The 13,926-nt window shown below is 42.6% G+C and overlaps 1 protein-coding gene across 6 annotated transcripts in view; it reads right to left on the bottom strand.

The window, feature by feature from the left end:
• SWT1 (SWT1 RNA endoribonuclease homolog) overlaps nucleotides 1-13,926 on the bottom strand; it is an 89,372-nt gene that overhangs the window by 24,720 nt on the left and 50,726 nt on the right. For 5 of the 6 annotated variants that reach the window (XM_034780367.1, XM_034780366.1, XM_034780370.1 and 2 more), the window contains one exon: nucleotides 13,355-13,498. In XM_034780367.1, coding sequence (XP_034636258.1) covers nucleotides 13,355-13,498 — 144 coding nt within the window. Of the gene's footprint in view, nucleotides 1-13,059; nucleotides 13,116-13,354; nucleotides 13,499-13,926 lie in introns of all 6 variants that reach the window. The other variant, XR_004646963.1, reaches the window with a different exon arrangement.

Raw genomic sequence — 13,926 nt, 5'->3', positions numbered from 1 at the left:
GCGGCGGCCCCCCCCCCCCCCCGTCCTGCTCGGGTCCCGCAGGGGACCGAACGGGGCTGGGCTGCCGATGCCGCCGCCCCGGGGCCGCCGCGCAATAGTACCAGCTGGGCAGCAGCCCAGACACGACTGGCCAGGGGCTGGGTGCAGCGTGCGCGCTGCTGGGTCCCCACAGCAGGCCCGGGCTCGGGGGGGTTCGGGCCCAGGTGCCAGAGCCGCAGCCGCCGAGCTTGGCCATCGGCCGCTTCCTCCCCCCGTGGCAGTGGGAGCTGCAGCAGCGGCTGCTCCCGAGTCCCGCTGCCGGGGGGGGGGAGAACAGCCGCCGCCTGGCCCTGCGGGCCGCCCCCCTCCTCTCCCTACCACCCAACTGAGTCCTGCCTGCTCGGGGCCAGGCCGGACTCTTACTCATCCCGGCCCCACGCTTCCCCTGCGTCTCCTTGGCCTCCCTCCAGCGCTTGTGGAGGAAGGGTGGTTTTTTTTGTTTGTTTGTTTGTTTTTTGCCACGCCCCCCCCCGCGTTACGATATTTGACTTGGGTGATCTGGTCACCCTAGGTTGGCTCCATCTGGGCTGGCAACTGGTTTTAAGAGAGAGTCTCCATGCAGAAGTGAGATGTGCCTGGCACAATCCAGTTCCTACCTCACCAGTGACTTGATTTTCCCAGACTCCCATAACACACTCACCCATTCAGCTGCTGAGTGCAAACGCACATAAGGCAACCAGTACAGAGGGCACAATAAAGTAACTGGATAGAGAAACAGGAAAAAAAAATCTGATCTAGTTCCTTGCCTGCATGTACAACGGAACCACACCTGGGCTAAAAACAAACAGGCTGAGCAGAGAGGTGGGTAAGTGGGCACAGAGCAGGTTAACAGTCAGCAGCTTATTACCAGAGCTATAAGGGGTTTATGCTTCCAAGAATTTGGCTCGCGACTGCCAGAGTCCTAGACAAAGACATCGGCTGCCTGAGGCCAAAACTGGGATCCATTCTTTATGGCATGGCATCTATTACAGATTGATTTATCTGATCTTTTAATTCTAATATTAAATAGAACCTATGATGTTTTGAAGCATTAACCTATTCACTACATCCATGAGATTAATCACCAATAAATTTGAACATTAATTATTTAAGAACCCTACTTGACCAGAGGTAACAAAACCAGTTCTACCCATCTGGGGCTTAAGATCTGGGTGGCTGAGCTGACTTCCGTGAATTTTGCAGTGCTGGTGCGGCTGACCCCAGGACCATTCCAGAAGCTGGGGAAGTCCAGGGGCCAGCCACACCGGCCACTGCTCTGGCAGCCGGCAGGGCCACCCAGAGGATTCAGGGGGCCTCGGGCAAAGTGGGGGCACTGCGGAGCTTGTACTCACTCAGCGGCGGTCCGGGTCTTCGGTGGCATATCAGCAGCGGGGGGCCCTTCAGTCGCTCTGCGTCTTCGGCAGCACTGAAGGGCCCCGCACTGCTGAAATGCTGCCGAAGACCCGGACCACAGCTGGGCCAGGGCTCACGGGGCATTTCGGCAGCGGGGGGGCCTTCAGTCACTCCGCGTCTTCAGCAGCGCTGAAGGGGCCCCCGACGCCAAAGACCCGGACCACCCCAGGCCAGGGCTCGCAGGGCCCTGCAGGGCACGGGGCAAATTGCCCCACTTGCACCCCCCCTCTGGGTGGCCCTGGCAGCCAGTCCCCGGTGCTGCCCTGGAGCAGCAGTCCGGGATCAATGTTGGTGTTGCCCCGGGCCGCCCCCATCCCTGCAGCAGTAATCTTCAGAAGTGCCCCCTTGCAGCAGGTAAGATTTAGTCACAGGTATTTTTAGTAAAAGTCTTGGACCGGTTACGGGGCCGTGACTTCTTGTTTATTGCCCGTGACCGGTCCATTACTTTTACTAAAATTACCCATGACTAAACCTTGCATGGTGTCAAGTATCAGGGGGTAGCGTGTTAGTCTGTATCTACAAAAACAACAAGGAGTCTGGTGGCACCTTAAAGACTAACAGATTTATTTGGGCATAAGCTTTCGTGGGTAAAAACCTCACTTCTTCGGATGTATAGAGTGAAAGTTACAGATGCAGGCATTATATACTGACACATGGAGAGCACTGATTTGGCAGATTGGTCAAACACTTATCTTTTCCTCTCACATACACACACTGGTTTTACTCAGAAAATATTGCCCAAGGTTCAGTAAAATCAATGTACTTCCTAGTCTGATTTTAAGTCACTCCATTCCCAACTAGGTTTAGATAAAAATCATAGTTAGTGTCCAAACTGTTGCAGAATACAACTGCTTCATGATAGTGATCGTACTCAATATCCCAGGTTTTTCATAATGAGTTTGTTAATACCAGATTATCCTCAGCCCCTATGTTTTAAATAAATGTTTCTATGGTAGGGCTTTTTGTCTATTACAAATGGACCTTTTATATGCATCTGGTGAAGTTAAAGTCATAGCTACTATACATGGTCTTTCAGAAACAACACGTCAATGTCTAGCATTTTGCAAGATACTAAACAACTGAAGGTCATTTGTGATTTTAAAGCCCCAAAGACCAGAAGAATCCTGTTTATGTCAGACTGGCAAATCCTGGCTAAAGAAATGCATAATGCTGCTAAGATGTTTCTAACAAGACTGAAACTATCAAAAGTTTAAATGCTGCAACCTGTGCTAGTCGTATCTCACTCACTCAAAGTGCGGGCATTTGGAACAATAACCACTTTATAGTCAAAACATATACACTGGAGTTTAAATGGGTTATTTTTGGTACAGAAGAAATAGCTATATAACAAACAGACACAGCCTGAACATATGAAGCCATTCTTAATGCTGTTCCATAGCTTTCAAGGGGCTTAGCTGCAATACATTCTCAAAAACAACTTCTCAACAGTTCTCTTTTGGTATCCTAAAGCAGGGAGTCTCTCTGGCAGCTTGGGTCATGCTGAGTTTTAGTTTTGCTTTTTTAAATAGTCGAATTAGTTTCCTACCATCCACGTGTTGCAGTGGGGGAAGCACGGAGGACAAGAAAAGGACAAGAACCTCACCCCAGCTGCCCTCAGTCACCTGTTAAAACATGCATGCAGGAAACTTCACCAGCTCCACGCTGCAAACTGAGGACCAAAAAATTATAAAAATAAATAAATCTATCTTCCCCTTAACCCTCAGTTAATTAAAAAAAGCTTCCATGCAATCAAGGCTAGCTCTCTAGTGAACTTGCATGTGCTGGTGGGTTAAGAAATCACTTGAAATGCACTAAGGCCTGAGGTCTATCCACACCCAATGCTAGAAATTAAAAAGGTAGGTAAGAGACAGGCAGCAAGACCTACTCCTTTTGGGGAATTATGCGCCTGTGCAGAATTCATGTCCCCAGCAGATTTCTTTGCTTCCCTGATGAAAAATGACTTTCTGACAGGGAAGCAAAGGGAAGCTGCAAGAGCAGTCACACACCACTCCCTAGCAGCACAGGTACATCGTTTCAGGCACCTGATGGAGAGGTAAATAACCACAGTGCTGGGGACTCCCCAACTAGTGGCTCCTACCCTGAGCAGGGATCAGTTGCTAGTCCCAGCTGGGCTGGAGGCAGAAGAGGATGGGACTGCCTCTTCCCCTGCAAGGAATGGCTGGGGCTGTGCCAGACCCACCCACAGAAACCTCCCCCAGCTGCAGGAAGTTCAGCATCCTACCCGGCTTCCTTCCCCCCCATCACTCCTCAGCTGCAGGGGGAGCTGCACCTCAGCTGCAGGGGGAGCTGCACCCCATCCACCCATCCCACATGCATCCAGACTTCCCATACCAGACATCCCCACCAAGCCTCACCTGTACATCCAGAACCCCCTAGCACTCCAAATCCAAACCCCACCATATCTCAACCCAGACCACCTCCCAGAGCTCCCTGCACTCAAACCCCCACCCTGACAAGCCCCACCCTCCTGCACCACCTTGAGCACCCACATCCAGACTCCGACACCACTGACCCCCCAACTAGTTGCACCCAAACCCCCACCCCACCAAGCCCCACTCCCCCAGCACCCAGACTCCCCCATTGAGCCCCAACCACCTTCACCTGGAAGCACCTGCAGAGTCTCATTGCCCCTGCACCTGGAACCCCACCCCCCCAAACAAGCTTCTGTGCATCCAGATCCCCCCACACCTAGACCCCCCACTGATCTGCCTGCACCCAGATTGTTCCACACAGAACTCACCCCACACCTGGATCCCCCCACTGAGCCCCTTCACACTGCCTGGTTGAGCCTGCCTGCCCCACACCTGGTGCACTTAGCGCAGAGGGGCAGGACCCCAGGGTATTTCTGGGCCAGGCCCAGGCCTTCGGCTGTGTCAGGGTCAGGTGCAGCCTCACCATGGAGTCAGTTTCCCAGGGGTGGGGGTATTGCAGGGTGATCTCCCACCTTTGTGCAGCCAGTGGCCTGTGCTCCCCACTGCCAGGCTGGAGCCTCTGCATTTATTTATTGACAAATAAAACTTGCAGAATTTTGAAATATTGTGCGCAGAATTTTTAATTTTTTGGTGCAGAATTCCCTCAGGAGTAAAGACCACTTTAAAGCGAGGAACCGCCCAGGAATAATCAATGGCCAGTATTAATGTATATCCAGGATTCCTGTTTAAGAACTAGAAACTATCCCAAACTTTTATACACCAGTTACCCAAACTAAATAAGCCATATTAGCAACAGCACTTTTTGCCAGTATAAACTGCCCACACTAGGAAGATTTGCTGGTATATCTTTATTGGCAAACCCTGGAAGTGTAGACGAGCCTAATTCACTGGTTCTCAGTTGGAGCTGCTTTCTAGTTCTTAATTTCTCAGTCTAGTGGAGGAAAGGGTGGATCCAATGTTCCAGTTTGGACCATTTTTAAATAAAACCCATTAGATACTAAATTAGGTCTATGTTAGCCACCATAATCATACTTATTAATAACACATTGATATAATGGTGTGGACTTAAACTTCACATGTGTCTATGCACAAGAACACATATTACATAAAATAGACACACACACACACACTCTCCTACCCCCCATTTGGGAAAGAGAAAAAAAAAAAAAACTTTTGCAGAAGCTTACTTCCACCTCCTCCCTGTGACCTCCGTGTATTGAACTGACAAATTTCTAAAACAAGCAAACAAGTTATCTCCAGAAAGAAGCAGAATATACTAGTACTGAACTTTGATACCACAGCAAAGGAAACTGAGAGCAACTGTCTTCTAAAAGGTATGAAGAAACCTTGGTTGCAAGATAACTCAAAAAAGAACATAGTGCTAAGAACAGTGCTCTCCAAAATTGTATTTACTCTGTATCTGCTAGTGAGAAACTTTTTGTACCAGCCAACTTAGTTGTTTTTCTTCCACTAAGCATTAAAATAAAGTTAAGAACCATTGTGTATTTTTTAACACTATGTGCCTGATTTTCAGATAAGTTCCCACAGTTCCAGTTGAAGTCAATGGAAATTCTAGGTGCTCAACACCTCTGAAAAATCAGGTGCCATGTGTTTAAGAAATGAAATTACAATCCTAGACTTCAATTTATTTTAATATTTCCATCTCTAGATCTGCACTTTTTAGCTACAACTCAAAAGCATTAAAAATAACAAAGATAGCACTTTTCCATTAGATGCTACTAGCATACTGAGAACAAGTTAAAGAAGTCAAGTCATTTAATGCAACCAAACATGCTCTTTTACGTTCCACCAATGCACTGTCTAGGATTAGATGTTCAATACATGACAATGTGAATTTTTTTTCCATTATAATGAACTATGATCAGTTAACAGATTCACTGTGAAAGTCTTGTTTGAAATAGTGAACTACTTCACAATTGGCACAGGAACAAAAAGAGCCCATTTTTCTTAGAAGTGTACTGAGGGAAAAGGAAATTTTAAATTGAAAAAACATGGCTATACTCATTAAAGGCAAGTTTTAATTATTTAAAAAAAAATCAATTTGAGAGAGAGAATATTGTTCTGAAAACATGCAAGCAATAATAGTTTCTCACATAAAAATTCTCAAGGGCCCAGACTATGCATAAAAACATTTTTTTTCTTTTAAAAACTAGCTATACTTATCAGATGAAGCTGCTGGCTTGCATAAATCTCTCTAGGAACCTTAAATGCTTCTCTGGTTTAAGCTTTTTAAAGAATGGCCGATCTATTAATTTTTAGTGCTCCCATCAGAAGGTAGCTAGAAGACAAAAAGCAGCTAATAATAAAATAATAATGTCATAATTATAAAGGGAAGGGTGTAACAGCTGTCCTGTGTACAGTACTATAAAATCCCTCCTGGCCAGAGATTCCAAAATCCTTTTCCCTGTAAAGGGTTAAGAAGCTCAGGTAACCTGGCTGGCATCTGACCCAAAGGACCAATCAGGGGACAAGATACTTTCAAATCTTGGGGGGAGGGGAAGGCTTTTGTTTGTGCTCTTTGTTTGGGAGTTGGTTCGCTCTTGGGACTGAGAGGGACCAGACATCAATCCAGGTTCTCCACATCTTTCTAAACAAGTCTCTCCTATTTCAAACTTGTAAGTAAAAAGCCAGGCAAGGTGTCTTAGTTTTATTTTGTTTTCTCAACTTGTAAATGTACCTTTTACTAGAGTGTTTATCTTTGTTTGCTGTACTTTGAACCTAAGACTAGAGGGGAGTCCTCTGAGCTCTTTAAGTCTGATTACCCTGTAAAGTTATTTTCCATACTGATTTTACAGAGATGATTTTTACCTTTTTCTTTAATTAAAAGCCTTCTTTTTAAGAACCTGATTGATTTTTCCTTGTTTTTAGATCCAAGGGGGTTAGATCTGTATTCACCAGGGAATTGGTGAAAGGTTTCTCAAGGCTTCCCAGGGAAGGGAATCCATTTGGGAATGGTGGCAGCGGACCAGAACTAAGCTGGTAGTTAAGCTTAGAAGTTTTCATGCAGGCCCCCACATTTGTACCCTAAAGTTCAGAGTGGGGATACAGCCTTGACAAATAATAATAAAAACAAAACAAAACACTTATTAGATTTAGTTGGTCCAGACCAACTATAGTTTTTATTACTATTGATATTAATATTTGGCACTTTATATAGTGTCTCTCACCATAGCATCTCAAAGTGTTTATTACAATTTTTGGCTAAATTCACTGCTGATGTAAGTAGATGCAACTCCAGTAAATGATCTTGGACCATTAAATCTAACTCTCTTAACATTTACAGTGAGGTAAATAAGATAGGGAGAGTTAGTGGTTTCCCCATGATCACACAGCAAATCAGTGTCAGAGCTGAAAACAAAAGTCATGACTCCTGATGTCCTATTCCAGCATTTCTCAAAGTGGGGTCCCTGGACCCCTGGGAGTCACCGACGGCACTCCAGGGGGTCCACGGGCCCTGCTGAGAAATTTCTCCCCCTCCCTCCCAGCATGCCAGAGAACAGACTTCTTACTTGCCCTGGCTCCGTGCTGCTCCCAGAAACATCCAGCACGTCCTGCATCCCCGGGGGGAGGGGGTGGGGGTGGGCATCCTTAACATGCAGCCTCTGCCTCCAAGCATCAATTCCGCAGTTCCCATTGGCCGGGAATTGCAGCCAATGGGAACTGTGGGGGTGGTGCACAGAGATCCCCTGCCTCTACCCCCACCCCGCCTAGGAGCCACGGTCAGAGGGTCGCTAGAGCCGGTCGCTTTCGGGAGCCGCCCCAGGTAAGTGCTGCACCCCTCACCTCCTCCCACACCCAAACTCCCCCCCCCCAAAGCCCACACCCCCTCCCGCATCCAAACTCCTCTCCCTCTCCCGAGCCCACACCCCATCCTGCAGACCAACCCCCTGCCCCAGCCTAGTGAAAGTGAGTGAGCATGGGGGACCTCAGAGAAGAGGCAAGGCAAGGCTGAGCGGGGCAGCTCGGGGGTCCCCCAAAAAATTTTAAATAAAAAAGGGGGGTCATCGGGTTGCTAAAGTTTGAGAACCGCTGTCCTATTCCAATGCAAGACACACACTAAAATATACAAATAATTTAGTTCTCTTGTGCTGGATTAAAATATAGCCTTACTGTGTGGAGTTACTGAAAGACAAACACTTCCTAGCTGTAGAAAATATCTAGAGGCAAGTGCTAATGTAACTTTACTTCCAATTCAAGCATATTGTTTCTCATAAGTCCAAATCCTGCAAGGTATGCAGCATCTTATGAGATCTGATCATAGAGATGATTTATTTCTTTGTTATAAAGCACAATACTTCAACTTTTCTTCTCCTGAAAAAAATCACAAACAGCCCAATCTTACTCCAAGTGAAACTGAAGACAGTCTTTCTATGGACTTCAGTGAGGCACAATCCTGAAAACCATTTATTGTATGAATATGTCCACTGACTTCAGGAGGACTATTTGAAGTCTGAGAAAAGATTTACAAGAGATCGGGCCCTACATTAGTACATCCAAGTATTTGACTCTAAAATAAACCCTAATACATGCAAAACTCTAAACCAACCCTGAAAATTTAACAAATATCATCTGTGAAATAACCCTTTAGCCTGTATTTTAAAATGGTATAAAATTGGCTTTAGAATACGCTTAGGAGAGAGGCTATTAGATTTCCATAGAACAATCAGCCCTGCTCCTCCTCCTCAGTCACTGGAATTTTCTCAGCACTTGAACAACTGTAGAGATGTCCTTGAATTTAAAATATCTTTCATAATCTTCAGCATAAGGAACAGATTAAGTGTTGAATGCTGGCAAAAAAGAAAGTTTAAGTATGTTTGCTTGGGTTTACAATCTGGCTGAAAGTATTCATTTAAGGAGTTTCAAACCTTCTAGAAGATAAACATAGTAAAATGTTTTCTTTTGTCAATTTAAAATATGGATAGATAGAACAGTCCCTGTGGAAAAAAAAAGCTATTTCATTGTCATTCTTTGGCATGAGCAATTTTCATGTATTTATGGATACAGAACTGGCCTTTTGCATTGGGATATATTTGATCTCAAGAATTAAGTGGTTGATTTTACCGAACTGTTCTGCCTTGGAACAGTCCATGCCTTTGAGTGGCACAAGTTTCCCTTAGCAACTATCTCTGTTTAACATGGAAATGGAAACAGCACTGGTTCCAATTCATTTTCATTAAAGTAGTGATTTTGTGATGTATATATTTAGAAATTAACAAAAAGTAATGATGCCACCATGCATTTCCTGCAGGCCACTGAACTAAAGAAGTAATGGACTTTCATTTTCAATGTTTGAGTTTGAATGTGGCCCAGATTAGTAAGGGATGAAAGGTTTCATATCCCACAGCCAGTCAGTCCCGAGTGCGCTAAGGGACAGATTTCCAAAAGAGTGCAGCTACCATTTTTACACCAAAGCAAGAAGCAAGATTTTCAAGAGTGGCAAGCACCCACAACGCCAACTGAAGTCAATGGGAGTTAAAGGTGTTCAATATTTCTAAAATTCAAGCACTATAGGGCAGATTTGCAAGTGCTCAGTATCAACAAATGGGCCAGAGTGCTTGGCACCCAGCAGCTCCCATTGTGACACTCAGTGTGCTGAGTTCTTTTGATACCCTGGCCATTTGTTTTTGGCATGTAGGTGAGTGTTGAGCACTTCTGAAAAAAAATTAAAGTTCTACATGACTAAATCTTTAAGATTGATTGTTATAATGTAAATAAATGAATCATTTACATATATGACTGGCATATCATCTTTTCCTCTTAACTGAAGTTTAAGATGGTTTTCCAAAAAAAAAAAGGAAAACCTAAAATTTTAAATCAATAATAAACTTAAATTCTTAACCAGGTAGAACTCTAAACACAAGAAAAGTTATATGTTCTAACCCCATATGACAATGACTTTTAATACAAAAAAACAAAGTCCCTCACTCCTCCCAGTCGTGTGTGTGTGTTTGTTTGTGTTTTGAAATGCAGACCTGGAGGTAATTCTAATGCTTTATTTAACTGCTGCCAAGAAAACAGAAGAAACACTAATATAATGCATAATATCTCCATAATCAAACTATATATTCTATATTTTTAGAGTCACAATATAGCAAACATGTCTTAAGGGACATAATGCTTACTAGCGAGAAAAGTTGCAGGTAACTAGGCAAGGAGCAAGGCACTTAGAAATGTTTCCAGTATTTGGTCTTTGATTTCTCTCTCTCATTTGTGTCTACACATGTGTGAGCTCACATGTACTTCAGAAATTCTTGCTGGAAAATGAAGACATTTCTCTCTTCATATGTATTATTACACAAGCTTTCATTACATGATCACATATATAATTGCAAGTTCCATCTTTTCCCCCTCCCCAACTTTTTGTTAAGTGAACTTTGTAATTAAAGAAAAATCTATGCATGTGTCACATAAGTAAACATGGTTTTAGTAATCAAGTATTTAATTAGCTTTTGGATGGCTACAGTAAGCCCACCCGATATCTGTTTATCGAGAGCTGAAATTACACCTTCACTCATTTCTCCACAGGAATGGGCTGCTTGATTTTTGGTATGAAGTTTAGAAGCCAGTTGAGTTTTCAATTTAACTTACTAATAGACACCTATGTCTATTTTTCACAGAATCTAATTTGGGAATTTTCTGTTATAATCTCAATGAACAGGCACAGAAAGGTTATTTTACCCTGAGACAGGTTACATTATGAAGATTTAATTCCAGTTTTAATAACTGTCTTTCCCCAGATGTTCTCCTTCCTGTAAGCATGTAATTATTTTACCTATTAATTCAAATTGTAACAAGTTTGAATCTACATTTTAAAAAAATATAAAGGACTAAAGAAAATAAGGTTAATTTAATCTATTTTCTTTAAATTCACATACATAGCATAGCAACCACATACCAAGTGGTATGGATTTTTCCCCCACCCCAAGTTCAGGCTTTTTGTTTTGATGTTCAATATTGTGATCACTTGAAGTTGATGAGGACTGATTTAATACCTGTAATCAAGGTTAAAAACAGAACAAACCCTACATTTACAGGGTACAATTTAATTCTGGTCTGCAACTTTCTATGTCCCTGAATTCTTTTCTCCACAATGCCCCCTACTGCAAGTTTGCAAATAATCATCAAAAAGGCTGGTCATTTCTAAACAGAACCTTTTATCTGATAATCTGCTTCCTGAAGCTTCTTAGGGGTATAAATATACTTATCACACCCTACGAAAAAATTTCCCCTTTTACACGTGTGAAATTTATAAAGAGGTTTAAAAAAAAAAAAAAAAAAAAGAGCCACCCCCTAAAGACTATTTCATCCAGAAGTAACCATTTGGAAAACGTCTATACATTTTAATATAAAAACAGTAACCCTTTTTTGTCATCTTTTACATATAATTACTATATAATTTATTGGAGAATTTGATTGTTGCTTTAGATTTAAAAACCTTGGAAAATAATCCTCTAACAAATTTTAACAGTAATTTCTATATAACCCTATTCAATTTCACCCCTATTCTTTTCTAAAGGGCCATCCCATAAAGGGGAGACTGAGATAGCTATTTAAAATGGAAAATAAAAAGCAAGTCTGGAATTCAGCCTAAACACTAACACCCACCCCCCACCACACACACTTTTTGGCCTTTTTCTTAGTATACAAATAACTGTGTCATTCCTTAAATGGTCTTATTTTTGTTAAGGATATAGTTTTCAATGAACACTAAACAGAAACTACTAGCTCTCTGACAACCATGAAACTGCAAAAGAGAAATAAAACCGGTACAGTGGTCTGAGACTAAAACTAATTACATTTTCTTGAATTTACTATTCCTGGATGAGTCCAATCTCAGCTATGGGCACTAACCCCCTCCCCCCCTCCCCCCCCCACACACACTAATAATATGTCCACATATATTACAGAAATCATCATCAAAAAACAGGAGTTGGCCAAAAATCAAACCCCTTTGCTCTAAGTTTTATTTCTATATGCACTTTTATTTATTGACCATCTTTTGAGCAGTTTTCCTTTAAAAAAAATTCTATTGTTACAATATTATCACATCTATTAAATTTCCTGTACAAAAAATCACCATCATTTCATATTACTTAGATTGTTACAAACATGTCTGGTCAGAGACTCTTTTTGTTGTGGCTGTACACTGCTTAGCACAATTGCGTCCTGATTTCTGGCCGGGGTTTACTACTACTAACATTTTTATTGTAATAAACAAACATTCTATTCAATTAAACTCCTTAATTAAAAAAGTCAGACAATGAGTATGCCTTGCCCTGCAACTTGTCCACCTCAGAGTTTAAAGGGCAGAAAGGACCGGCAGATCATCTAGTCTAACCTCCTACATATAGGACCCTACCAAATTCACTGCCATGAAAAACACGTCATGGACCGTGAAATCTGATCTTTTGTGTGCTTTTACCCTATACTATACAGATTTCAAGGGGGAGACCAGTGTTTCTCAAATTGGGGGTCCTGACCCAAAAGGGAATTGGGGGGAGGGGGTCGCAAGGTTATTTTAAGGGGGATCACGGTATCGCCACCCTTATTTCTGCACTGCCTTCAGAGCTGGGCAACTGGAGCATGACGGCTGTTGGCCAGGCGCCCAGCTCTGAAGGCAATACCATACCATGCCATCCTCACTTCTGCGCTGTTGCTGGTGGAATTCAGCAATCACATGATTAGGCCCAAAGATACCTTAGAAGATTATTTTTCTAGCTGTTTTCATAGGTGAACAGTCTTTACTACCTTATGGAAGTAAAGACAATACTCAGACAAAGCCATAACATTTTTGAATCTGCATTTTTAGACATTCTGTGGTCTTAAAAACAAAGGGCTTGATCTTGCCATCATTAATCCATACTTAAAGTTCAACTGATTTTACTAGCATCAGGATCAAACAGTTGTTTTTGACACCACTATTACAGCTGCATTATAGGTTTGCTAGAGTAGCCCTTGCTAGTTGTGATGCCAATCATGCCCCAAGTGTTTCCCTATGGCTTTGTCTATACTGGAAATCTGCCCTGACTTCAGTAACTGATGAAGCTGTATCGGTGCAAACCCTAAGGATACACAAGCACAGCCACACAATTTGTGACACCAGAGCATACCCATGTTTGAAACCAGGGCTCCACCAATGCAGATTTCAGCTTACCTTGTCTACACTTAGGGTTTACATTGGTGTGGCCATCAGTGGCTGGTCATCAATTGCTGGAAGACAAGGCCCAAAATTATAGGGGAGGGGGGAAGATTGCTCCAAGAGATCCAAATGGCTAACCATTTAAATGTCTACAACAACTTCATATTCATTTTTTTTACTGACTGAGAAACACTCTTCCGAGTAAGTACAAGTAGTAATATCTCAGAATTAGTAAAGGAGAGATATCTGAGCACACAGTACATTACAGTTTAAAAAAAAGTTATGCACTCCGGTCTGCTAAAATACTTGCCTACGAATCCCTGCAAGAATATTATTCACAGCTGCCATCAGTTTCTGTAGGCCTAAAAAAGCTTCTTCAAATGAAGATATTTTTGCAGTGGTGGTGGTGGTGGTGGTGGTGATATTGTGATCCAGCTTCTGGAAAATTTCAGTACTAATATGAGGGCAAAAGCAAGAGAAAACATTCTATCAGAAGAGGCCACTAAAAACAAAAACTTTTTTGCCTCGTATCATGGGAAACTAGAAATGCACAACATCTTAGACAAACACACGCACTTTGTCTCAAAGGTCAAATACAAATGTCAGGTACATTAGTGTTGTCCAAAACACTCACACAGGAGTACAAAGTTTTCATTTTGTTTGCATGCATTTTAGATAAGGTGCTTAAACAGGTAATAGAAGCCACCAATTCAATTGTTTTGTAAGTTAAAAGGGTAGATTTCTGATCACTTATTGTTACTTTAATAAACAAATATCATGTTGACATAGGACGTTCCAACTGAGGCTTTCAAAACACTTTACAAAATAATTAAGAGGCACATTCCTACGAGTATGGAAAAAGACCCTGGAGTGGTTATGCAA

Source organism: Trachemys scripta, chromosome 8, assembly GCF_013100865.1.
Source record: "Trachemys scripta elegans isolate TJP31775 chromosome 8, CAS_Tse_1.0, whole genome shotgun sequence".
Taxonomy (NCBI): domain Eukaryota; kingdom Metazoa; phylum Chordata; order Testudines; family Emydidae; genus Trachemys; species Trachemys scripta.
The sequence above is the reverse complement of the archived record's forward strand: the minus strand, read 5'-3'. Positions and strand labels throughout refer to the sequence as shown.